This window comes from Filicampus tigris, chromosome 3 (genome assembly GCF_054856515.1).
Source record: "Filicampus tigris isolate MCC_2025a chromosome 3, RoL_Ftig_1.0, whole genome shotgun sequence".
In the NCBI taxonomy this organism is placed as follows: domain Eukaryota; kingdom Metazoa; phylum Chordata; class Actinopteri; order Syngnathiformes; family Syngnathidae; genus Filicampus; species Filicampus tigris.
This window is the reverse complement of record NC_141219.1, coordinates 24,674,321-24,700,908: the sequence shown is the minus strand read 5'-3', so window position 1 is coordinate 24,700,908 and position 26,588 is coordinate 24,674,321. Positions and strand designations below refer to the sequence as shown.

General features: G+C 40.4%; 1 protein-coding gene across 2 annotated transcripts in view; it reads right to left on the bottom strand.

Moving 5' to 3' along the window:
* Positions 1–202: 202 nt before the first annotated feature.
* Positions 203–26,588, bottom strand: part of coro2ba (coronin, actin binding protein, 2Ba) — a 40,212-nt gene continuing 13,826 nt past the window's right edge. For both annotated transcript variants that reach the window (XM_086025026.1, XM_086025027.1), the window contains 11 exons: positions 18,193–18,393; positions 10,552–10,668; positions 9,560–9,709; positions 7,818–7,982; positions 6,958–7,074; positions 6,748–6,852; positions 3,515–3,611; positions 3,098–3,210; positions 2,874–2,964; positions 2,643–2,782; positions 203–1,565 (listed from right to left, as the gene is read on the bottom strand). In XM_086025026.1, the coding sequence (XP_085881152.1) occupies positions 1,431–1,565; positions 2,643–2,782; positions 2,874–2,964; positions 3,098–3,210; positions 3,515–3,611; positions 6,748–6,852; positions 6,958–7,074; positions 7,818–7,982; positions 9,560–9,709; positions 10,552–10,668; positions 18,193–18,393 (1,431 nt within the window). In that variant the 3' untranslated portion in view covers positions 203–1,430. The remainder of the gene's footprint in view (positions 1,566–2,642; positions 2,783–2,873; positions 2,965–3,097; positions 3,211–3,514; positions 3,612–6,747; positions 6,853–6,957; positions 7,075–7,817; positions 7,983–9,559; positions 9,710–10,551; positions 10,669–18,192; positions 18,394–26,588) is intronic.

Genomic DNA, 26,588 nt, shown 5'->3' with positions numbered 1-26,588 from the left:
TAATACAACGCAATATTATGTTATGCTCTTATGTTGGATCTCATTGGATGATGCAGTAGTACCAATTGGTGTGACACTCAAAGATGCCTGCATTTGGCCAAATGATGCAGGTTGCAAAATAAATAAATTAATAAATACGGTAAAGCTACAGTGCAAAAACGTAACAATCATTGACACAAGAAGTGATCAAAGTGACATACTGTGGAGAAGAATCGACCTTTACTAAAATTTATTGGAGGTTCACATTTCATTCATGTTAAACAAACTGTAAACTGTAACCAACATATCTTGCTCTTTCTGCGTCCACTAATGACAGGATCAGTTTGAAGATGTTTCTAAATTGCCGAGAAAAACAACCAGCAGTTTTATGGCAATTAAGTCATAAGAGGAGACCGATATACTGTATAAGCTTTTCAAACGTGTGGTTAAAGCTAGCACGTCTTTCTACTATTTGAGGCTGAGCAAAATTAGAGCTTTACTAATAGTAAACATGGCTTGTAGTAACAGTGATATAGTTAACAACTAAAGGGATTAGTTACTGAGAATATAACACTACCGATATACCTATATATCTACTTTGTCTGCAGTTATGGTGTCTTTCTCGAAAACCATTAAAGGGTCACTTCCACAACAATCTTTTCATCATTTACATGTAAACATTCAGCAAAATCCATCAGTTGTCACAATCATTACTTGCCGAGCCACATAGTTATAAACAAAATGAGAAAAATGACAAATAAATAGTAACAAATGTATAATGCAACCCCCTTCCCTGTAATTAGCCGTAAAAACAAATAAGTGCCAACAAAATTCCCTTCAGGCTGTTAACACAAGAGTTCACACCTGCTTGATAACCCGTTGACTCTCCTCAGAAGAAGATTGTCCTGGAACAGTTGATTCAATGTTGGGAAGATAATAGACATTGTACACAAGTATATGCCAGCCATTTTGAGATGACGCTGTAGCTCCCTGCAATCAAGCGGCAGTATAGTTTAAGGACTTGAGGAAAAATATGCATCAATTGTATTTTATCCACCAATTTGGCTTCAATAATAAAACGTTGTTGCTTGTCGGTACTTGGAAGGAGAACCTATTGGCAGTATTGGGTAAAAGTGAGACAGGATTCTTAAAGATCTGATGGAAAGTGTGCAGTGAGTCATAATTTTTCCAATCCAAGGAATTTATAACATGTGATACAATTTTTGATTGCAATCTTTCCTTCAATGTGAGAACCAATGACCCCCCTATTCTAATGTGTAACATATTTGTTTTCATTACAATATAGTGGTACCGTAATCCAAAAATTATTGTTCAGTGACCGTAAATGTGTGAGGCGGACAGCTGGAGTTAGGCTATGGTATCAGGCCAAACATGGAGGAGGGCTCCAAAGCTTTTTGGGATCCAAACTAGAAGCAAAGCTTTTGGCTTTGTCAAATGTTGTTGGGGCTCAAATTCTTCATGTTGTTGAGTTCCAGCTCCAATTGGCGTATTCGCACGTCCTTGGTGCTCAGCTCCTCTCTCAGCCTCCGCAACTCGTCCTGCTGCCGGAAGAACATCTGCAGGAGCTGCGTTGGGAAAAGAAAAAAAAAAAGAGTACCGGTCTAAAAATGGTTCATTAAAATGATATTACGAAACAAAAAATGTGATATTGCTTGTTAAGAATTGTGGTTCATATATATATATATATATATATATATATATATATAGAGAGAGAGAGAGAGAGAGAGAGAGAGAGAGAGAGAGAGAGAGAGAGAGTATACATACAGTAGATAATTTGACACGTCTTAAGCACTAAGCATAGTTTCCACTGACAAATCGTCAACAATGTGCAGCTGCGCAAACCACCACCCCAGGAATACGACAAATGACGAAGAGAGGAGAAAGAATGGCTTCCAAGCAGATAAATACTTGGACTTCTGAGGAGGTGCAAACCTTTTTAACATGACTAGTTGACCAAGATGTGCACGAAAAGGTGTTCCATTGTTTTTGTCAGTGTGTGTAGCGCTCGCTAGCTATGGTCGCTGGAACATGACGTCACTGTCGAGATGAGGAAGGCTCCCTGGTAGAGGCAGTGGCAGCGGAGACGCATTGTTTTTTGATACAGAGCCGAGTACAGTAGAGTACAGCAGATTAGATACCATCGGTGGAAACGAGGCTTAGAGAGTAAACTGTGAGTCATTTATTTTACTAAGACAAAAAAAGATGAAGGCCATTTTACATGCATACATACCTGTCAACCCCGGGCTGTGCTGAGTCTTACAAAAGTTGTAATTTGCCCGTATATTTCTGTATATAATATTACACAGTATGTATATATAATCTTACACAGTATTTATGGATCAGCGGGAGAGGTGGGGGAAACGGAACGGACATTTCTATAAAGAATCTTACATACTATATATCGCTCAATGGGGTGGGGGCAACGCTATGCTTGTGAAAGTCGACCGAAGTTTGCAGTCGGAATTGTTAACGGACGGTCCGGATTAGAGCCGAAATGGGCACAATTTTTTTTTTCCCCCGTAGAAAAATTGTTATACGGCGTACACAATTTGAAATGATCAAAAACGTATAAAATACGGGGAAAACATATAAGTTGACAGGTATGTGCATATTGTGGGGGTCTCCGAATAAGTATCCTCTACCTCATTTTCTGTCCTGGGTGGTATGTTCTCAAGCAAGTCGATGCCATTCACAACCACATTTTTCTTCTCCTTCACTGGGGCCTTGAACACTAACTTATTTGGTCGGTGGTAGCCATCCTTCAGGGACATTAAGACGGGGTCTATTTGCAGAAAAGAAGCAATGCAGTGATATCATAGCTCATGAACTCATAACATACACAAACACTATCATATGGAGTAAGTGTTCCTTACCTCTGTCGATGCCACTGAGCCACTCAGTGGCTGAGAGTGCAGGTTCTGTTCCTGCCGTCATTGGGTAAATATCTTCTTGGTAAGTGTCTGACTGTAAAACGGATATATCAAATTCACTTTTAAGTGAATTCATTCATTCAAAACATCACCATTGCTATTGTTGAAGAGGATTTTCCACTAAGATTCAGTAAAAAAGCAAACAAAGCAAAAAGTTTCTTACTGACCCTTCTTGGTACAATCATTGAAATCGGCTCTATCAAGCCCTTCAAGGTGACCAGCTTGTAGAAGCGGAACACCTCACAAGCTCCCACATCCAGACCATGCTTTGGCATCACACCTGTAAAGGACAGTGAATAATGTGGCATATCCATCACATAAAAGGTGAAAGCAGAACTAACTTTGACAGTACTCGACAAATTGGGGTTTAGGGAGCTTTCGGTTGGCGTGCTTATTCTTTATCTTCATTACTTTCTGTTCAAATCTTCTTTGTTTTACAAGACCACTTTCAGGAAATGTACATTTGTGACCGGCTCACCTCCTGTCATCATGGACTAATAATGAAGTAGGTAGAGTTTTTTTTTAAGATGAATTCCTGACACTGATGGTGATGATGTATAGTAACAGAGCAGCAAATCACCTACCTAATCCTTTCTGAGGGGCTGGGGACCGGAACTCCATCAGGTACCGGATGAATGGTTTCTCTGTAGTAATCTCAAAGTAACGGATGTTGCCGTCTCCCTAGTAAAACATCAGAAAATGATCAAACGTGTGAGCTTGGATCACCATTTTGGATCCAATAGTTGACATTTTGAGATATGTGTTGCGAATATGCCTTCATTTGGACCACATCTTCAGGGCTGAAAACAAGAGTCAGCCCGGAGATGCCATCAAGTCTGCTCCAGCCTCACTTAAAAACAATTGAATCACCAGGGGACTCTGACAATTGGATTTTACAAGGACGTGCGAGGACTCAGGAAGACCCAAAATCCTGATAAGGAGCCACTCGTCGTCATCTGAAAACCTCTCCAGACGACGGATGTGGACTCGAACGGCCTTAAAAAAAGACTTCATGGAGCCTAGATATAGGCTTAAACTCCTATCTTTGACTCCTAAACTTTGGACGCAATCAGAATGAGATGTTTCCAGTGAAGTATGAAAATTGATACCAGTTATGAATGGTGAAATGCACAAAGGTTTTAAACAGGACAATTTAATAGACTCAAATCTAACTTTATTGTCATGAACTGAGGCTCACCTGAAACCTGGAGGGGGGGTGGACCCCCTCAACCTTTTTCTTAAGGAGATAAAAAGGTCTGGCGTCTGGCCTCTCTCTCTCTCTCTCTCTCTCTCTCTCTCTCTCTCTCTCTCTCTCTCTCTGAACTTCAGCTCTCTCTCAACTTAACACTCTCTCAAAAGAATCTCTTCAAGAATTGGTTCTTCAAAAATCTCGCCCTCTCCAAAACACAAGATGCTCCTCCCCTTTTGGCTGCATTTTTGATGGCGCGTCGACGCACCCGGAAATCAATCGCGGTTGACCTGAAAAGCAAAATTGGACCACTCCGAACCTCCTCACCACACACGTGGCAGGCGCGACTCCGGGCCTTATGCAGCAACACACCGGTTCTGTCCCTTTCGGACCCCCGACCCCGCGCCACTGCCGGTCGGGTCATCTGAGAACCCAACAAAGCTAGGTCCTGCTCCCAGCAGTCTCTCCCCCGCTTCTTTTTCCCTCTATTTTTATTTTTAATTGTATTTCCATCTGCCAACGAGTGAAGAGTGTAAGTGACTACTGTGTGACTTGCCGAGGCTTTTCACAATGGGTGTATACAAATTTTTGATAGTGAACGCTGGCAAAATTTGTGCATTTCATAAAGTCCGCCGACTTGACTATAGTCGTCCTAACGCTCACCTATCAGACGTCCCCTTTTTATTTCCTCCCAGTTAATTTGGATATTTGTTTTCTTATTTTTCCTTCATTTATTTAGGCTTGCTATATCATAGTGTTTTCTTGTGTGATAGAATAGTCAATAAACATTGTCCATATCCAGAAGTCAAGCGTGAATTGTGTGTGTTTGGGTCAAGGTATTAACTTCTATTTTATTCCAAGAGCTCACAACTTATTTTATTGTAGCACCTTCACATTTTATGACTGATTTAATGAGGTTTTTCGTCAAATCCCCCCCTAACATAAAACTTTGACGTGGTGCCCCTAGAGGCGGGCTGGAGTAATGCAGGCATTGCTCCCGGCCGCTAAAAACTATTGACACTCTTACAAGTGACCCCCATTTTCGCAACACATGTAACCACTCTGTGAACACTGTAGATCCATTTGCCTCATTTCCTTTGTCAAAGGTTTTGAAGGAAACCAACATAAGTGGAAGAAATTACTGCAGTCTTTGAAACCTTATAGCAACGGGTGCACATAAAAAAACTGGCCTGTTTCTCAAATGAACACCATAGGTTGTTGTTTGGTGCTCATTTTTTTCCCCCGACCCATCGACCTCATGATGAACTTAAAGACTTATGACATGTCTGGGCAAGGTTTTGTCATCAATGCGTAGATAATTCATTTTAATATACCGGTAACTGAAAAAACTTTTTGTCTTTCATTTTCTGCTTTTATTGACTAATTACAACAACATAATTATACCAGAGCCACACAATGAAAGCTTATTAAAATAAAATAATTTCCTGTTTTGTGAAAAGAAATTAAATTACCAACGGTGGGCATTCCGCCTAGCCGACGATCCGATCCGTCTATCTGTCAATGACGGATGCCCATTTTGTAGGCAGTAAAATATAGACGGGAAACTCAAAAAAATTAGACGGACTAAGCATAGGCGGAAGTGCACCACACGTAATTACAAAGTTTGACGGTCCATGGAAGCTGTGGTAGATAGACTTCTATGATAGACTTCTATGCGTAAAAACATGTTTGACGTATACTCTAAGTTGTTTATTTGAAGTCTGTATTTTTTACTTAAATGTTATGCTCATATTTAATATTTGTTTATGATAATGTAGTTGAACTGGCATGTCAGATTTTTTGTATTTTGTTTTGGTTGTTCTCATTAGTTGTTATATTGAAAAAATAAATGTTCTTGAATTGTCAAATTAAATGTCATGTCAATTAAAAAAAAGAGATTTCCATGCAACACGATGCGAGGGTCTACTTCAAGATAAAAGCAAAACAAGTAATACTACATGGATATCAATTACTTACTTAGCTTTTATTTTTAAGTTGGCCCTCGGAAGCGATCATTGTGGCGGTTGACTTTATTTCGAATTGACGCTGGTCTGACCTATTCTGAGTGCGCAAAAGCGTGATGAGAGACTTGAATTGGAGCGCAATATTCAATTTCCAGTGCTCATACACACCGGCACACTGCTTATGTGCACCCCTGCTTATAGCTGACTATGATGCGAGGGACTGGGGTAGACAAATACAAAAAGATAGAAATGAAGGGGGTGAGGCCACCAACGTTATAAAGGTGCCTGGTGCAATTCAGATAATTACGCAATTTTTATATTATGACCACTACTACTTTTTCCAGTATGATGGTGTCTAGTTGTAGTAGTGGATAGGGAAGTTCTTTTCTATTTCTGGCATATCGTTGCTGTCCTGCGAAAAACACTTATGTCCATTTTTTTCCAGATTTTTTTAATTTTTACGTGAGAATGGGGTTTCTGTGATACAGACATCCCATTAATGTGAAAATTAAAAAAAAAAAAAATGCCAAATTGGACATGAGTGTTTTTCACAGGACAGCGACGGTATGCATTCCACTACCTGTTTGTTATTTGGGCAAACAAATTAAATATTACACCACCAGAAAAAGATCTTAAGTGTGAGACAGAAGGGGGCACTGCTAACCTTGCCTGCCAGGTACAACATGTGAGTGTCAGAGTCATAGAAGGGAAACAACAATCCGGAGAGACCATCTATGTCCTCTTCCATCACTGGCATGGACAAATCCTCCTAGGGAGAGCAGCATACATATTGATGCAAACACAGACAGATATGGACTGGACACACTTGCTCTGTCTTCCCACTCAGAAACTGCCATATGGAGGTTTACCAGACCTGATCCCAAAGAGCAATCTGTCGTGTGTTCCACCGAGAGACGCCTGTGGTGAGCAGCCGCTTGAGGTTGCCCAGGAAAACAACTCGGTTTACCCGGTGGTTCTTGTAGCTGGCTTGCTGGAGAAGGAGGACAAAGACAGAGTGGAGTGTTGGGGATGCTCCAACTAGAAAAGCTTAAAGTGAAGTAGAAGACCATTTTTTTTAATGTTCTATGCATCCCCTCCAGACTAAACGTTCTGATTAATATTGCCTTTGTGGAATATGAATTCAGCAGCAAAATCCGTCATTAGACGGATAGACTTTAGCGGTAGTTGGTCGCAGTTTGTAGTGGGGAATGCTAACAGAATCACAGACGGACCGGCCCATAGGCGAGTACGATTTTTTACGGCCAGACAAAATGGCGGCTAAACGGATGGCAGGAGGGTAACCTGGCTGTAGGCAGAAGGCGAGAAACGGACCGCAAATTTTAGGTAAAATGTCCATCTCTGCTAAATACATTTCAGCTGTCTTTGAGGGATACATTATTCATTTACAGTTGATTGCTGAAAATCTCACTATGACCTAATTGTCTGGCTGTCAGTGTTCACTAGTATTTGCCACCCTAAACTTCTGTGATCACTGACTGGATCAGTGATCACGAGTGACCAGGCCAACTTTAAGGTTCAGGAAGACGTACAAGTGACAGCTCCAAGCCCGGATGCCTGAACAAGACACTTTTTTCATAAGCTTGCCAATACATAAATGATTTCCTACTAATAAACACTTCAACTTTCATGTGATGACATACAATCTAAATTTCCTGATGCCATTTTAAATTAAAAAACAGTAGAATGTCCATTCAAGAATACTCTCTAACCTACCTGAAGGACTCTGCCAGAGCGAGGCTCAATGACTCGCAGCTTCTTGTCTTTACAGCTGGTGGCCAGCAGACTGCCGTCTGTGTTGAAGGACATGCTAAGGATGACATCTGTATGGCAGTCAATCATTTTTACTGGCTCTCCGATCTCCAAGTTCCAGATCAGGATCTGACGAAAAGGGATGTGTGAGTGGAGTTCATAGCCTGTTTTAGTGTGTTTGAATTGACGGCCTCTGGCAAAAGACCAAGATCCTGATTTACGACACTAAGGGTTTGAACATGCAAAAACCGTCACAAACTTTATTTGCACACACAGTGTGTGGAAGCTGATCGACTAACTTTGCTCAACCAGGATTATGTCAGCCAAATTAAATTGCGGGGCAGTTTATTTTGCCAGCTGTGGAAGCGCAGTCTATGTAAATTGATTAATTTAGCAAGTGCAATGTGATTGTGAGATGAATTGCGCTGGTTGATTTGTTTTTAATTAGTGCGTCTGAAAGGCAGGTGCAAACCAGCTCTGCCAGTTTCTGCATAGCACAGGCAAAATGAGAGGAGATGGGGACAACTTTTCCGCTCATGTTAACATTTTTTGAAATGCAAAAAAAATCAAAAAATATTGCAGCATTTTGTCTATTCAGCAATGCAGTTTTAGAGCTTCTGAAAGGTCCTATTGTTAAGGAGCCAGTCACAAGAAGGTGTCATGCCATGTCACCTATGACAAGACTGGATTTTCACTCAGCATTTTTGTGCATCTTTATCAACAGTTTACCGGATGTTCAGTCCCAAGTTTTAAACACAATTTTATGCACAATGGCTGAATTATATTATTATTATATTATATACCACATCCTATTGCCACACACTCTGGACTCGAAGCATGGCTTTTATACGGTTTCTGGGTTCCACAAAATTATCAGCATGATTGATTTATTTTCTGTAACTCAATCATAAATTTGTCGCAAAACACTTTTAAATATGGCTGTCTCCAACACTGTTACACCTATTGCCAGCAGTGTGCGCATTCTGTCAGAGTCAGTGAATACGAAATTTTGTGGCTGCTATTTGGGATCTTAGTAAAAGATCACAATCTTGATCAATCTCATGCCACACGCTCACCAACAGCGCACACAATCTGTTGGATATGCCAACAGGCAATTAATCAGGCGCCAAATGATATGCACTCAATGAGTCTAGAAAATAAGTAAACTAAGTATTGAGGCATAAATATAATCCATACATTTTTTATTACTAGTAGCACTAGTAGCACACAATTGCCAACTCGTGCACAGCTATGCCTCACTAATGACATGTCCTACCTGTTTTCCAAGAATGCCCTGCTAATGAGAACAAAGAGCGTACTAGTTCCAGCCGTTACCATTCGTGATGGCATTTAGTGACTGCTCATCTGTGTCGGTTGCTTATAAAATGCGCATATTGGATACTAAACTAAACAGGCAAGGGCAGTTTACTAAGTGTTAGGGAGCCTTGGAAACAAAAATGCAAGTTGCTTTAAACACGCAATAGTTTTTGTAACCTGTGCATTGTACATTAAATCGTAATTGTGAAGAAACAAAGGAACAAAGGAACACAACTGTGTCTGTGTTTTTTTGGTTTTTTTTTTTTAATTTCCCATGTATACTCAAAAGGAAATGCTTTTATTACTGTGTAGTGGACAAATATGAGGCTCAGATGTATTGCGTGTTATGATCTTGTGATGTCAACAAGGTTGTGATTGTGATGCGATACCTTATAATCATAGCCAGCGCTGAATAGGATGCCACTGCTGGTGGGATGCCACTCGATCAGACCCACCCGTCTGCTGTGACCATACAGCTCCAGCACCGCCTCGGTCATGTTACGCCTCAGGCCGCCGTCTGGGATCTCCCATACTCGCACCTGTCGTATTCACATGTCAAACTGCACCATGAGACAGGCAAACAGAAACAGATATTGAGACGTGAACGTGAAATAATTAGTTGTCAGGGAAAGCACCATTTTTTTTCAGTGGCCTTTATTATTATTTATCCTTTATTAGACCCACTGATCAGTATGCAGCAGTCCTTTGCTTTCAGATTAGATTTGGATTACAACTGTGTTTTGAAGCGCTATGATGACCCAGAGGGGATTATTCATCAACAGTGAAACTACGATACAGCACATGCACATGCGACATTATCATGCCTTCATACTGTGACGTGATTGTTGGACTAATGCAAGAATGTATTTAAGGTAGATCCAGAGTGCATCATAGCTCAAAATGTAAAATTGAAATGAACAGTAGGCAGGATCAATCCGTGTCTAAAGATGCCTGGTAGTAAGCAACTAGTACATATAATGTCTACATTCAGAGATGAGAAAAGTGCTGACATTCTGTACTTGAGTAAAAATACAATTACTTGAATAAAAAGTGACTTTGCTAAAAGTAAAAGTACTCAAACTGTATTTGTAATTCGCTACTTCCCATCTCTGTCTATAATATAGATTATAATACTTATAAAAACAATGGAGAATTGAACCAGTAGAAGCTGTCACTTATCTAAATAGGCAATAACACTAAATCAGGCAAGGATGGAAGTGAGGGGACAGGACTCGTGTTTCATACGGCATATGCGTGTCCTTAATATCTAGGACTCATTTCCCTCTGAGACAAAAAGGAAGTCTTGAATTGAGCTCAAATTAAGCATGCTTAATAACCATCTGCTGAAGAGGATGGAACAAAAGTGGCGAGCGTCACTTGCCGAGCTGTCCTCCGAGCATGAAGCGATGACGTTTTCAAAGAAGGGGTTCCACTTGATGTCAAGTACATTGCCTTGGTGCCCGCATACCTTTGGGTAGTGGGTGTCTAGACGGCCTGTCTGTAAGAGAGGAAAAGTTGAATATTTACTTTTCTCGTACTCATGCATATACCATACAATACAAAATATCTCAAATGTAATCTCATGATGATTGATAATGGTGGCAAAAACACTATGTGCATATAGGCCCAAAACTCTCATGGTCTTCAAAACGTTTATAAGAAAATTCAAGCTACATGCTGTTTAAGATACAGAAAATGAGTACAGTACATCCCCTTTAGGGTGAAAGATTTTTTTTCCACTTACAGTATTTCCTCATGAATAGTAATAATTTTCTCCATTTTACATCAAATTTCTATAATGCTTATATTTACTGTTGTTACGGGTGATGAGGAGCCTATCCTGGCTGACTTTGGGTACGAGGTGGGCTAACACCCTGGACTGGTTGCCAGCCAACCACATTTTCTGGGTTTAGATGATGACCAACCAATATCTGTGCAAAATTGTGTGCACCTATCAATTCATTTTCTAAAGTGCTTATAAGGTGAGCTGGATGTAGTCTCTCCAAGCTGACTTTGGGAGCAAGGCAGGGTAAAACCTTGGCTGGTTGTCAGCAAATTGCAGCGTTAGGTATGCTGAGAAATAACCATTCACATTTACACTCCCATGATGATGTGAAAACCAACGCGAGCACAAGGGGAGCACGCAAACTCTATTCGGGAAGGCCGGAACCAAGAATTATACCCGAACCTCAGAACTGTGAGACAGACATGCTAAAAAGTATCAATTTTGAGAAGAAATTCAAGGTTTTCCGAGAAATATTTTGGGCTGTGTACTCATTTATGTTAAGCACTTTAAGTAGTCTGTACCAAATAGAATATTGTATAAGACTTGTTGTTGCAATAACACTTTGTGTCCACTGTGGGGCACTGGCCCAAAATAACACACTAGTAATTTGATGTGATGTCATAAATGTTTGATGTCACTTTAGTCCACTGACCTCTTTTTTTAATTCCCGAGAGATTTGTGTGACATCGCATTCGGTCAAATCAGGGTTGTGAGTGTTCCGTCTGTTAATGTAGCGTCAATATATGCACTGTCCTCTCTGAACTCTGAGGATAAGCACAACACATTTTGACAGTCTGTCTAGTACCCTCACGTACTGTATGTCAGTTAAATTGATTAGAAGCAAAGAGTACCACCCTAACACTCTATAAAATGATGTGAAAGCATATTGGAAAGCTCACAACAGTGAAAAATGAGCAATCATAATTTCCACGGCAATATATTTGAATAAAACTTCCACTAAATTATTTTGTAGAGTGAGATAAATATATCATACAGTTTCTTTCGATACTTGATTATTTATATTTTATGGACTACATGTAAATTAAACTCTAAAGCGGAAGTCAACCCGAGCATATTTTTTCAAGAATATGTTCCCAGCAAGACCACTAGTTGAAACACGGCATTCCGATTCATTTTGCGTTTGTGGAATATAAATTAAGCAGCAAAATGCACTCGTTTTTAGCCATCTCTGGGGGTGGCCATTTTGCCTTCTGTCGACTGAAAATGACATCACAAGTGCTCACAACGACCAATCACGGCTCAGATTCAGAAAACAGGTCAGCCGTGATTGGTCGTTGTGAGCAGTTGTGATGTCATTTTCAGTCGACAGAAGACATAATGGACACCCACCGAGATGGCTAAAAACGAGTGGATTAACACTTATTCCACAAATGCAATATTTATCAGAATGCCCTGTTTCAACTAGTGGGCTTGCATAGAACATATTCCTGATAAAAAAAAAAAAATGTTTGCGTTGACTTCCCTCCCTTTAAGAAAACTAGTTCCCTTTTTTTTTTAAACGTCACTGTTTCGATACCAATGCCAACATGTATTTCAATACTTTTCGATACTTTTCGTTTTTTGCAAACAGGTTAAACACTCAAATGTCAACATTTTTACTTTATTTTAAAACAGACTTTGGGAACAACAACTTGAATAGCTTTCTCTACTGAGTATGGTGGCACTTGATCCATACAGATAAACGCTGCAACTGTCCTGTTGAGGCTTTTAGCATCTTTGCTGTCCTTTGGGTACTTCATATGGTGTTAAAAGACATCTTGGAGAGTAGGTTGCTTCTGAGTGGGTGGTGTCACCCTCTCTGAGCCAGTAGCACTTGACTTCTGTTGTTGGTGGAGGGAGAAGGTATGGTATTTTAATAAACATGATCATTTTAATTTGAATGTCATTGCTTTATTTGACTTGTTCTCATAATTCAAAGGGTTTGTGTTTTGAAACTATACATGAAACATTTAATGGCCATAACTACAAAATTAATTGAGGCTCATCATATCATCTAGGGTATAGGATTAGATAGTCTTCCACCTGGTTTGTCTGCGGGACTTCACTTCCTCTCTCAGCCGGAGCACAAAAGGAGGCGGAGGCGCCTGGGCAACTAAGTCACGCTCGCTTGCTGCACTTAAAGAGACGGGCTCCAATTTACCAATTCAATCACATTCAATAAAATTAAATAAAAGTACCGTTTGTTTTTAAATGCTGGTAGTACCGTTTTAAAAACTCTAGTATTGGGATACTATACTGGTTGTCATGTTTGGTTTGTTTTGGTTTTGGGCTTTCTTTAGTTTCATGTTTTGCTCAGTGTTCTGTGTCTGTCTCGTCATGATTATGGTGTCCACCTGTGTGCCTTCCACTCCCTAGTGTTGGCCAATCAGCTACTATATTACATTGACGGCGGCACGGTGGTCCACTGGTTAGCACGTCCGCCTCACAGCTCAGAGGTCGTGGGTTCGATCCCGGCTCCGGCCTCCCTGTGTGGAGTTTGCATGTTCTCTCCGTGCCTGCCTGCGTGGGTTTTCCCCGGGTACTCCGGTTTCCTCCCACATTCCAAAAACATGCATGGTAAGTTGATTGGACTCTCTAGGTGTGATTGTGAGTGCGGATGTTTGTCTCTGTGTGCCCTGCGATTGGCTGGCAACCAATTCAGGGTGTCCCCCGCCTACTGCCCGAAGACAGCTGGGATAGGCTCCAGCGCGCCCCGCGACCCTTGTGAGGATAAGCCGATTGGATAATGAGTGAATGAATGAATATTACATTGACGATCGATTCCTTACAACAGAAGTTCCCGTACCCGGAACCCATAGCAAAGCATGCAGTAGCGCAAACTCGAGCAGTTTCCACTCGACACTATGGAAAAACTTTGACCGCTCCGCCATCTTCAGATCAAACGGAAATTACCTCACTCGGGAAAAAAAACGTATGCTTTAAATTTTCTACTACATTACATTAACGATCGATTCCTTTACAACGGAAGTTCCGGTGCTGTATCCGGAACGCTTAGCGAAGCCCGCAGTAGCGCAAACTCAAGCAGTTTTCGATACTACGGAAAAACGTTGACCGCTCCGCTATCATCGGATCCAAAACAGTGACATGTCAGTTACTTCTTTGGCGCATATATATATATATATATATATATATATATATATATATACACACACATACATGTCTTTATGCTTTATAAATAAGTCTTAAATAAGGGTGGAGCCTTTCATTTGCCATTGTAATTTAGTACTTACATGTATTTCTTTATTATTTTATTATGTATTGTTTGATCTTCAACAGCTTTGCAACGATTTTATATTTTTGCATTCTAACTAAAAAGTCTTCAAATCTTTTCAGAGCAGGTTATAAGTATTCTGTGGCATATTCTCTGGCCAGCCACTTCTCATTAGACAAAAATACATATGCTGAGTCATGCTTCTGGAGGTTAATTGCTATTCTGCTGCTGTAGTTTACCAGACAAAGGCATGCTGCTGCTCCTCCGTGCGGATAGGCATCGGAGCTGCCTGTCTCTGAATCAAGACAATAGGTGGATGTTGAAATTATCTTTTTGTGTTGGCAACAGTCCCTGTCAGAGACAAGAGCGGGGACAGTCACTACTAATCACAAAGACCCCATGTCTCAGGTGTTGGTGTGCCATATTCTGGCGCCTTCTGTGTGCTAGGTGGTGCCAGCAGTAGCTCCTCCGCCTGTTGGTGGCTTTGTCTGAGGGACAGCTGTGTGGTTGTCAGAGTGGCTGCCATCATATGTCAGCCTTGATCAAGGACATAACCTTGGTGTTGACATGAGAGGAGGAAAGAGAAAGAGTGTTGCACTAAAAGCTACTTTCTGTACCAACATATTTTGGAGACTTAATTCACTTTGAATTCCAACCTATGTATCACTCAATTTGATTACTTTGGTTCTATGCAGTATTACAACTTGCATATTTTACTTAGGCTGCCTTTGGGTCACTTCATCTCTGTCATCGTTCTCTGTATTCTGTATAGGGACATCTCAGGGACAGCTAACGAATGAGGCAGTCTAATGGATGTGATGCACTTTTGGGTATGGCAATGGCATCACTTACTCAGCCTTGACAGCTTTATTTTCAGCTGCAGTTGAGCTCCAGAACTCTTTTTGTATGCGTGAAGTATAAAGTGAATGGAAAACAGACACACACATGAAGACCTCCACAAGGCCCCCCCAAAAAATCTTAATTTTATTGCCATCAAAATTTCACCATTAATATATTCCTCCTGCGTATCCCTGAATTTTGTTAATAAGATTAATGTATTATTCTTGTTTGACAGATTTTCTTCCTGGACATGCACGGGTATGTACTGTATATGTTTTTCAAAACAAACTGTGGTATCGCTACTGTGCCCAGTGGTGACATTACTGGTAAAAGTCTTCATTTATTAATCATATGATGAATGGTATTCAAAAGATACAGTAGTTGTATGAGAGCAGACAAACAACTGGCAAACATGCGCACTCTTTATTTTGTTAAAGGGACGGTGAGGCCATGTTTTCACTAACAAGTTCATTTGATATATTTTTGGATCAGGAAAATGGAAAGAGTTGTCATTTTCTATTTTATCAATAAATTTGGGAGAAATGAGGAAATAAGTGACTCCATGAATAACGCCTCTTGTTAATGAGGAGAATGGCCGCGCCCCCTACCTTTCCATCCTTGTTTGGTCGGAGTCACTGGAGGAACCAATTACAAACTCGCCATTGGAAATCATTGTACTTTCATTGCTTATAACGTCCAAAAACGGTGATCAATTGGCACCAAAATGTATGTAGACATCCTTACTAATGACCACTCCAACATATCAAAAGGATTAACCTCTCCCTGGCTGATTTATGAGAATGAGGAAATGTGGAAGTGAGCATGAGCTACATAGATTTATGCTGGGACGAGCGCACACCGCTCACGGTTAAAGCACCAATCTGCCTGCCCTGCTGCTCGCTGCAAGCCGCCGTCTCCCTCCTGGGAGTTGACACGAGTTTAGCGTCGCTAAAATGTCCGAAATATAAACCAGTCGGGGTTCGTGTGCGCATTCATGCTCTTGTCCGCTTTAGCCTGTGTAAGTGGAGAAGCGATCGTATTTTTGATTTTGTAAAGGTGATCATTATGTCAATAAATCCAAACTATTGTGCAGAACACTTTTATACTTTCACAGGTTGAAGTGGACAAGAGTAATAATGTGCATCTGCATTTTGGTGGCGATCGGTCGCCGTTTTAGACAACAGAACTGACAAAGCGAGCAATATTACCACGCTTGGCTCTCTCCCGTGACGTGGACAGCTTAAACCGAAAACATAACATAAGTCACGCCCCAAAAAGGGGTGGGGAAATTTGTCATAAACCTAATCACAAAAAAAGCCCTTAAATCACTACAGAGTCTTTTGAGGTGGGCATTTTAGTACAGATGTCATGTTTACATGCAAACCTATTATATAAGTGCCAATGTTAATCTCACCTAAGTGTAGCTTTAAGTGCAATGGCCAAATACTGAACTGGCACGTGCAGTGTATTAGAATATTTTCAGTTGTTTTGCATGGCCCACTGAACATGGATTATTGCTGTTGTCTGTATGTGATTAAAGAACAAACAAAGAATAAACATTTAATATATTGTTACTCTGAAGGCTTCCCCGTATGCGGTCCGTCCATCTGCAGTTTGATTTTGTTTGTTCGTTTTACAGTTTACGGTTCACTTATTGAGTTCATAGTGAGCTATTTTCTGTGCAGATGAATGTGCTTCGAAAAAGGAAATGAGCATGTGTGATGCTAATATGCCACAGATGTTTGGTAGACAGGAAGAACTCCTTTATTAATATTAATATTTATATATACATATATATATATATATATATATATACATATATATATATATATATATATATATATATATATATATATATATATATAGATAGATAGATAGATAGATAGATAGATAGATAGATAGATAGATATAGATAGATATAGATATAGATATACACTCAAACACAAACGTGTTTACTCTACATGAGCGTGTGCGTGCATGCGTGCAAGAAAGAGAGAGAGAGAGAGAGAGAGAAAATTGAGAATGCTAGACATTTCAACAATGAACATTATGTGAAATCATGTCAAAAAATCGAATGCCTTCATATTAGTTGATTGCATCTACAGTGATTATCTGTTAATTTGTTATTTATGCCGGGGATACTGCATGAAACAGCTGCCATTATCGGACAGTGGTTATTTTCTGTGTCGCTCACTAACAGGATTAATGTCAATTCCGAGCTCATCAACTCATCAGAAGAAAGGGCCAGGAAATGCTTAAGAGCCATTTCGACCTGCAGTCGCAGTCTTTGGAGTGTAATGGAAGGATAGAAGAGCATCAATCCGAGGTCAATGTTACAGGAAGTTAGAAACAGCATGATCTAAGTATGACGAATGAATGATATATGGGATTTAAAAACTCAGGGTGGGGCAGACAAAGTGCCAATATGTAATTTCTCATTGAAATCCAAGTGAAGTTTTGAAATAACTATCAAATGACTCATTCACGTTGTGACCAAAGCCTCAATACATGCATAAGTGCTGATTCTTAATTGGTGACAAGTGAGCAACCATATGCAAGTACATCCGAAACCTTACGCATTACACCGTAGATGAGCTCTGTGACTAAGAAAAAAAACTCAAGACTGACACAGGACAGAATTCTCTTCCCTCAATTATTTTGGATGTATGTATTTAACAGACATCCGACTGTATGGATTAACACAGTGTGATACTGTGTCTGATCTTAATGTGCAAGTGAAAAGGACTTGGCTTGAGAAGAAGGACCACATAACTTGAATTACTGAACATCTGGTTTTCTCCATTTTAAAGAAACGAATTTACATACATTCCTATACAGTGGCCCAATTCACTATGTACTTGTGTTACTGTTACAATTTGGGCTTTTATGTGAATGATATAAGGTCGTCCTGTTATTTCATACAAAAACTTCAAAATTGACTGTGCGAAGTGCTGATGAGTTGCTCAAGCTATGATTGTAAATATGCTGAGGTTATTCTTTAAATGTTTTAACACGAGAAAACTGTCGAGCTTTGTCCTTTTACTTTATTTGTGAAGGACAAACCATGATTTTTTGCATCTTTGCAATGCTCGGAGTCAACACAGAGAGAGATTCAGTTATGCTACATTTGAGTAGTGGCATCTGACTTGAACAACGAGTGTTACCTGGGAAACAGGAATGATGATGAATGAGCCCCCGCAAGCGCTCTCAGTGACCACGGCCAGGAACTTGGAGTTGACGGCACAGAAGTGGTTGTCGTGGACATTCTTGGTGATGGGGATTCCGTCGTAGCAGTGCTCTCGACTGCCTACCTTCCCATAGACATTTCGAAACTTGGAGTTTCGGTAGGTCGGGCGCCATGACATCTGACATCAAAAGAACGTCGTGGATGTTACACACATATACTGAGTAAAATATGTTAGAAGCCAAACCTTTTAGAAACTAACAAAATAAACTTAGTTGATATTTTAATTGGGTGCAAGCTTAATTCAGATTGTATCACAATTGGAAATTGAGCTAACCTGAATGTTGGAACTTGTTGCAACATGCATACACAAAATCAAAAACAACTTGAGGATGCCTGGTGGGAAACATTGTGATTGCGTACAACTTAGCATTTTCAGTTGTCTACTGCACGGGTGCCATATGTATAATTGTACAATATCCGACAAAAGTCAATAGTCTGGAGTCAAATTTATAATCTACAAGTAGTTCAATGAACATTAAGAGTGGGTGGGGTGAGTGATTGGTGTTTAAACGTCACACCCTGGTACAGAAGTTGGGGAATCCCCTACACACAGCCTCAGCTCCACCTCTGTTACGCTTCTGATGCCACCTCGGAAGCCTACAAATGTGCAGGTAAATTGTTCCCGAGATTGGCACACTTCACTTCCAATAGTACACTTAGAGAAAGTTTCACTGTCTTCCAAGAATCATTTTTGAGTGGACATGATGGGCTGAAGAAATAATTTGTCACATTTCCATCCAACAAAGCCACAGTTGCAAGATGGGCTGCTCCAGCTGTGTGTCCGAAAAAAGTCACACATGAACTGTTGAGTAATACGCATGCAATGTGAGACTGGATGGACGATATTTCATACTGTAAGATTGGGACTGATAGAATCCCTTAGTTAGGATAATAATGAAGGGATTGACTGAAAATACCATTCGTGAGCCTCACAAATTCAGTATTGTCAAGAATTTTTAAAAACTATTTAGACACAGATGCATTCAAGCCCAATACTCACATCCTCAGACCACGGCGCTACAATTGTTGTAAATGGCATCCAAAGGCTTGCACCTCATCACTTTGCACTCACTGCACAGTCCGACTGCTGGTGAAATTTGGGCTGATGTGCACGTAAGAAAAAGAAAAGTAATAAAAATTAAATGAGGTTCAAAACGTTCCTTAAATAACTTTCCTAGAGGCTTTTGTCGCGTTTTTCATATTCAAACTGAGGGCAGAAATCAGGTCCAGACAGCACCTTGATAATGCATTAAATGTCTCGGCACGGAAGTAGACTGACGAGAGGGGAATTAGAGACTCATCTGCTTTTAGCTCTCTTGACAAGAACTCATTCATTGGTCACTTGTGTGTATTGAGAGGATGTGTGTGTCATCCCACAAAGGTCTGCATGGTCCTTGCATGTACACACAGAAATAGGCACACTACACAAACAGACACAACACTTATATACAAAGCTGAAAAATCTCCTCTTTATATCAAGCATAATGATGATCACCTACCATACAAGTGTTCCTTAAAGGGAGAAATCCACCCAAACATATTTTCTTCAAGAATATGTTCCCAGCAGGCCCAGTAGTTGAAACACGGCATTCCGATTAATATTGTGTTTGTGGAATATGAGTTAAGCAGAAAAATCCACCCATTTTTAGCCATCTCAGGGGGCGTCCATTTTGTAATTTCTGTCGACTGAAAATGACATCACAACTACTCAGGGCTGACATAACGACCAATCACGGCCGAGCTTCACAAAACAGGTCAGCCGTGGTTGGTCGTTACCTGAGCCCTGAGTAGTTGTGATGTCATTTTCAGTCGACAGAAGTGCCAAAATGGCCTCCCCCAGAGATGCCTAAAAACGGGGTGTCTTAACTCCTATTCCACAAACGCAATGTTAATCAGAATGCCTTGTTTCAACTAGTGGGCTTGCATAGAACATATTCTTGAAAAAAAGCGTTAACTTCACTTTTAAGTGACACCGTATTGACAAAGCTGCTGTGATTCTCCAATCTCAGACATCCACCTTTTCTTCTAAGTTTGCTGCTGAGATCTCCATACTTCCTCCTTTTTTCTTCATATCCAATCAAACAGCTTGTGCCTGCTCTGCCTCTCCTCTCATGCCTTGCTATTAAACTCACACTCTCCCCCTCCCCTCCCACTGGCACTAATAGCTAGGGATAGCACCCCACCACCAACTCTTCCGCCTCTTATCCATCTGACTATTCATTATGCCCCCCCCCCCCCCCTAATTCCTCGCCACAGCCCCAGCAGTCACCATTATAGCCTTGGAATAGTCGGCATTATTGCAATGGCCCACTGCAGCACCAGTAGTTATGACCTTTGACCCGATCAACCTCCTATATGCAACAATTTTAAATGCTAACATGGCTTGATATGACATTTATGTAGCCCCCTCCTTTAAAATTTCGCAAAGCATGCAGATACACATTCACTCATTTCTGATTTAAACCAGTAATCTTCCAAACAAGTTGGCCCTGAAGAATTGTATTAAATTATGTCAACAGTGCATCGCTACAAGGATTCTACGTCCTCATTAGTTTGCGTGTCATGTGCATTTGCATGCATCCAAATAACGACATATGTTCCTTGCTCCTGGGATCTTGTCACATTTCCTCCCGAAAGAGGGCATCAGAATTTGCGGTGCATAGTTAAAATGATGGGATTGCTGTGACATTTGGAAGACATCTAAGCCCTGTCACAGGGCGAACACTGGAAGTCTAGCAGAGCAAGTTAATATCCCCTCCCTGAAAAGACCTTTATTAAAAATCACACACTCCTGAAGAGACATATTTCAATGCATCGTCAAAAAGAAGTCAAATAACTTTTTTCAATCTGACCCCCATTTATAAATACATTCATTACTATCATGTGAACAACAAGCCAACACTGTAAAAAACAGTGGAAATTACAGTAAAAAAATGTCAAATGGCAACAGTCAAAAGCCATAAAATCTAAAATTGTATGTTACCGTAGTAAATACTTCCCGTAAATCAAGCAATAATACAAAAAATATGAATATATTATTATATAATTTGACAGCCGTAATGTGTAGAAAATTTTGTAGCATAAATGAAGAAAATGTAATGGTAGTTTTCGGCCTATGAAAGCAGGTGTTGGTCAAAAAACAAACAAACCAAAAAAACAACTAAACAGAACAGTATCCCCTGATAATTGTCAACAATGTGTTTGAAATGTGTCCAGACTTCTGTAGCCTCACTGCTTGCTTTGGCCTCAACAATGACACCGAGAGAGTCAACATGTACTTTTGCTATAGCATTGATAGCTACGGCAGACAAGTGCAGCGAACCGAGTTGTTTTAATTTGTTTTTGTATAACTTGCCAGAGGGTACTGGCAAGAGCCAATCCTTCTCTTTCTGCCTTCCTTACTTTTAAATGTCTCATTCAACCTGCTTCTTCTTGTATGTATACACATGCATACACACCTGCGCCGATTTAGAGGGTGACCTGGCCTTCAAGTCTTCATTTTCAGTGTTTTTCCGATGGTAATATGGAAGTAGTGATTCTGTGTGTGGAACTCAAGACAACTAGCGGCATGTTTAACTGCATCAACTGTGAATGTGTGTATCTCACAATGTTTAGAGTACATGAGGGAAAAACTAGCAAACAAATTAGGCAAATGTCGATATTAACCTCTTCGCTAAAATTTAAAAGAAAAATGCATGTGTTTGTACTTTGTAGCTCCAAATTTAGACTCTTAGAAGTACTGTATATAGAGTACATAGCCACATAGCCACCTCATTCATCCGGCTGCCTGTGGCTGTACAGTATGGAGTTGGCCCGTTTTAGCCCAGCATCTACTTATTTACTTTATGAGGGTTTGTTACAGTGACCACACATCTTATTACACGTCACATTATGCCACAACAGTATGCCAGGGAAACACAATAAAAAGAAACACAGCATATCTGGCATCGTCTTTAATAGTTGTAATAGCAAGAGGATGCCAGCTGAGGAACAGGAGAGTGATGGACAAGGAGTGATGCTCACATGACAGTGGACCTCCTGGTAACTGTGACTAGCCTCTTTCAATATGATCGTTACCTTCGTAAAATAGTCATTATTGAGTGTCAACCTATATGAAAATTATAATGCAGGAACATTAAATTAATTGCAAGTCACAGAATAATCATTTTTATTTTAGCCTGTCCTTGAAGAACAACAAAAGGTGAGGAGTCGGGAACTTGGAAAAAAGAAAAACTACACATCAAGACAAAGAAGCATGCAATAATATTTTTTTTAAAAAGTGTGAAAATGAAATTACACAAACTGTGTAATTCTACAGTGAAACAGCTGGTAGAACCCAAGTGTGGGAAAAGAACTAATTGGTTGACGTAGGACAGCGGGGCAGGGCTAACAACATGAGTTGAAACCAATGATGGATACAAAACAGACAGACAAGGGAAACAGCTCAAAAACAGAGATTGCAACAAGTTTAAATGGTATTGTGCCCACTTCCATTTTGCACCCAAGCCCCAAATTTGGGTTCTTCATAGATATGCACATCGTGACATGTGCATGGATTTCGTCTCTATGCATTAATCACTGATTTAAAAGGGTGTGGGGAAAAATGACATATCTCAGTGTTAACAAAACTGAAAAAACAAAAAAAACGTCAACACACTCAGTTGGAAGCTTTAACAATAAATTGGAAGCTTTAACAATAAGTTCCACATCACCCAAAAGCTTGAAGCTATCTCAATTGAAAAATATATTAAAAAAAAAAAAATCAGCGCTCCAAACTAAGTAAGTTTGACCATCTGACATCTTACATTCATCTGACACACAAAAGAAATCCTCAGCATGACAAAAACTCTTGTTATTTAAATGTAGCAAGGCCCAGCCAAGCCACTGTGACATGGTTTGGCTTGCCTCCTCGCCCTCACAGTGACAGTATGGAGTCATTTATCATGACTTCCTTTCTCAGCGAGGAGTAAACCTCACAAAAACATTGAAATGCTATCACTGTTTTAGCCAAATCCAAATTTTTGCTCAGTGTGAAAAGGGACTTCCTATTCATTCACACAGGAACTGTTGCTGTTTGGCTGGAAACGTTTTTTGTCATGGGAACTGACTGCATGTGGTTATAAAACGTTTTTTAACAGTCAAAACAACGCATTCTTACTTGACCACATTGTGTAGTGTTGTCTTATAATTTTGTCATTACTGGAGTTTTGGTCAATCCATCCAATCCATTATACTGCTCAAAAAATGTGAACTATTTTTTTTAAAAATCAGAAATGCAAATCAAATTTTCTAGATTTTTTTATGCATTGATTCAAATTTCTCTTGCACATTTTGAATAATAATAATAATAATAATAATAATAATAATAATAATAATAATAATAATAATAACTCTCACTTCTTGGCTGTCGTTGGCTAGGGTGTGCAGCTGGCATCAGCCGTTTTGTTCCTGCAGAGCCGTGCTCCATTGAGGCTGTTCCCCACGGACCCGTGCAGAAGTCTAGCGGTCAGAGCTGTGCATTTTAATAACAATTTCCCAGTCCATTTATCGCCTTACGCCTGCAGCCACGCCATCCCCCATCAATGGGCGTCCATCTCATAGGTGGACAGACGGACCGGTCCGCCACACAGGCAGAATGCCCAGCTCTGCTAGCGGTCCGGTCATGCATCATTTCTCTGCTGAGTGGACTTTTTGTTTCCCCTCGTTGTGGGTGTCGAGGGTGCACACTCGACACTTGCGCGACACACACATCAAACACTCACCTGCATGCTGTCGCCCTTAGTTGGACACATCACTCGACCAAACCAAGGCACTTCCTGATCGTGCCTTAAATAGCAATCGTGGCGGAGGAGGTCACCTGACTATGGACTGAACCATTATACCAAGTTGTAGTATTAATTAATATTCTGTGTGAATAATATTTTTTGTATACATTGCAGATATCATTTTTCTGTGTTTTGTTATTTTTTGGCTAACTGATATATTAATACTCAAAAACCTCTTAAATGGTTTGCTCGTAAGAAGGGGCTAAGACTATTTAAAGTAGAAATCAACCCAAACATATTTTATTCAAGAATATGATCCCAGCAGGCCCACTAGTTGAAACACGGCATTCTGATTAATATTACGTTTGTGGAATAGGAGTTAATCCACCGGTTTTTAGCCATCTCAGGGGGCGGCCATTTTGTCACCTCTGTCGACTGAAAATTACATCACGACTGCTCAGGGCTCAGATAATGACCAATCATGGCTCAGCTTCAGGAAACAGATCAACCCCAGAGATGGCTAAAAACGGCAAGATTAACTCTTATTCCACAAACGCAATATTTATCAGAATGCCTTTTTTCAACTAGTGGACTTGCATAGAGCATGTTCTTGAAACGATGTGTTTGGGTTGACTTCCCGTTTAAGGGGTTCAAATTCATTTGAGGGCGCGCCCAGCCATGTGCGATGCAGACAGGCATAAAGCCAGCGGGAGACGAGGCATTTTCGAGGGGAAAACATCCATCCATCCATTATCTGTACCGCTTCTCCTCACAAGGGTCGCGGGGCGTGCTGGAGCCTATCCCAGCTGTCTTTGGGCAGTAGGCGGGGGACACCCTGAACTGGTTGCCAGCCAATCGCAGGGCACACAGAGACAAACATCCGCACTCACAATCACACCTAGGGGCAATTTAGAGTATCCAATCAACTTACCATGCATGTTTTTGGAATGTGGGAGGAAACCGGAGTGCCCGGAGAAAACCCACGCAGGCACGGGGAGAACATGCAAACTCCACACAGGGAGGCCGGAGCCGGGATCGAACCCACGACCTCTGAACTGTGAGGCGGACGTGCTAACCAGTCGACCACCGTGCCGCCCTGGGAAAACACTTGTGCCAAATAATTAGATACATAAAAAAATGACGTATTGACAATTAAAATTAATTTTTGATGATTTTGATAATAATTTTGCTCTCTTCTGTATCACTTTTGGACTATTTTGTTCTCAGGACAAAAAACAGTCATCATTTCAGGAGACTCAGAAGCAGAGCTCATGGTGTGTCAAGACGCAAGCTGACCCCAGTTGTAACAGGAAATACTGACGTCCGGCACAGCACACAAAGAATGGCTGTCCCAGAAGCCATCCATTACCACTCAGAGAAAAAGAGGTTTATTGTTCAGACAAATTACTCAAGTATTTTTTACCCATTTGAAATCCTCACTAATTATAATTTATTTTACACCCATCAATGTGTCTTGTAAAATAGTACCATACAGGCATTTGCTGGAAGTGAAGATCAAAATTAGAAATCTCCTATCTCCCAGAGGGGTTACTGTCAATGTATTCTAGAGCATAATAATGCCAGCTGCGCACAAAATAGTTTTGATGGTGACAGGGTGATGTACCCATCCCGAGGAAACAAAACACAAAAGCAGAAGACAAAAAAAATTGACTGCAGGTGGAGAAAGAAAGGCCAGTGTCAGACACGAAGAATGAAATTTTAAACCAAACAAATGAACAGACAGATGAATTCCTCTTTGTCGTACCGCCAGTCAATTAAACCGAAAGCCGAAATCTTTATCGTAATACTCGTGACTATTGATAAAACCTGCTGTTAGGCAGTCATTGATTATACTGTGAAATCTTGAAGAAAAACTATACAAAAGTCAAAGTGAGAGAGCAAAAGTAAGCGATAAAGCTATTACACCGCATATTTTACATCATCTGTCCATTATGTAGCAGAAACACAGAATTAGTTCAGGGGAAAAAAGACAGAAAGGGTTCTTTCCAGAAGGGCACAGAAAGAGTAGCCACCATGGAAAGATTAATTCTAACATAGTACATAACTGTTATGTAACTCTAATTTCTGAAATAAAAATCGCCCTCTGGCAGTGCTTGACCGATTAAAGCCAAATGGCACAGCCCCAAGGATCAGGAAACCAAGGAGCACTTTGATCAGATTATAAAATATATCAAAGACCCGAGAAATGGTACTGGATGAAGAGTGGTGACTTTTCAAATTTGTATAAAAAATCAAGATGCAAAAGCAGATTGCAGATCATCTGTTTCACTTCTCCAGGAAATGCTCCTTGTCCATTTCATTTGGACAAAATGAAAAGCTTTGAAGTTGAGAATCACAGAGAGTTTGTATGCCCAAAAAATAACGCTCCATTATTTTAGTGACCAGATGTACTGAACACCCTTTTCTTCTCATTAGCACATCGTCCATCTGCCTGGTAGACAAGACTCTATTTTCGTAAACAGCACATCTGTGCCTTGGCGCTAATGCTATCGGATCCTAATTTTTGTATCAGTGTATGGCTTGCTAC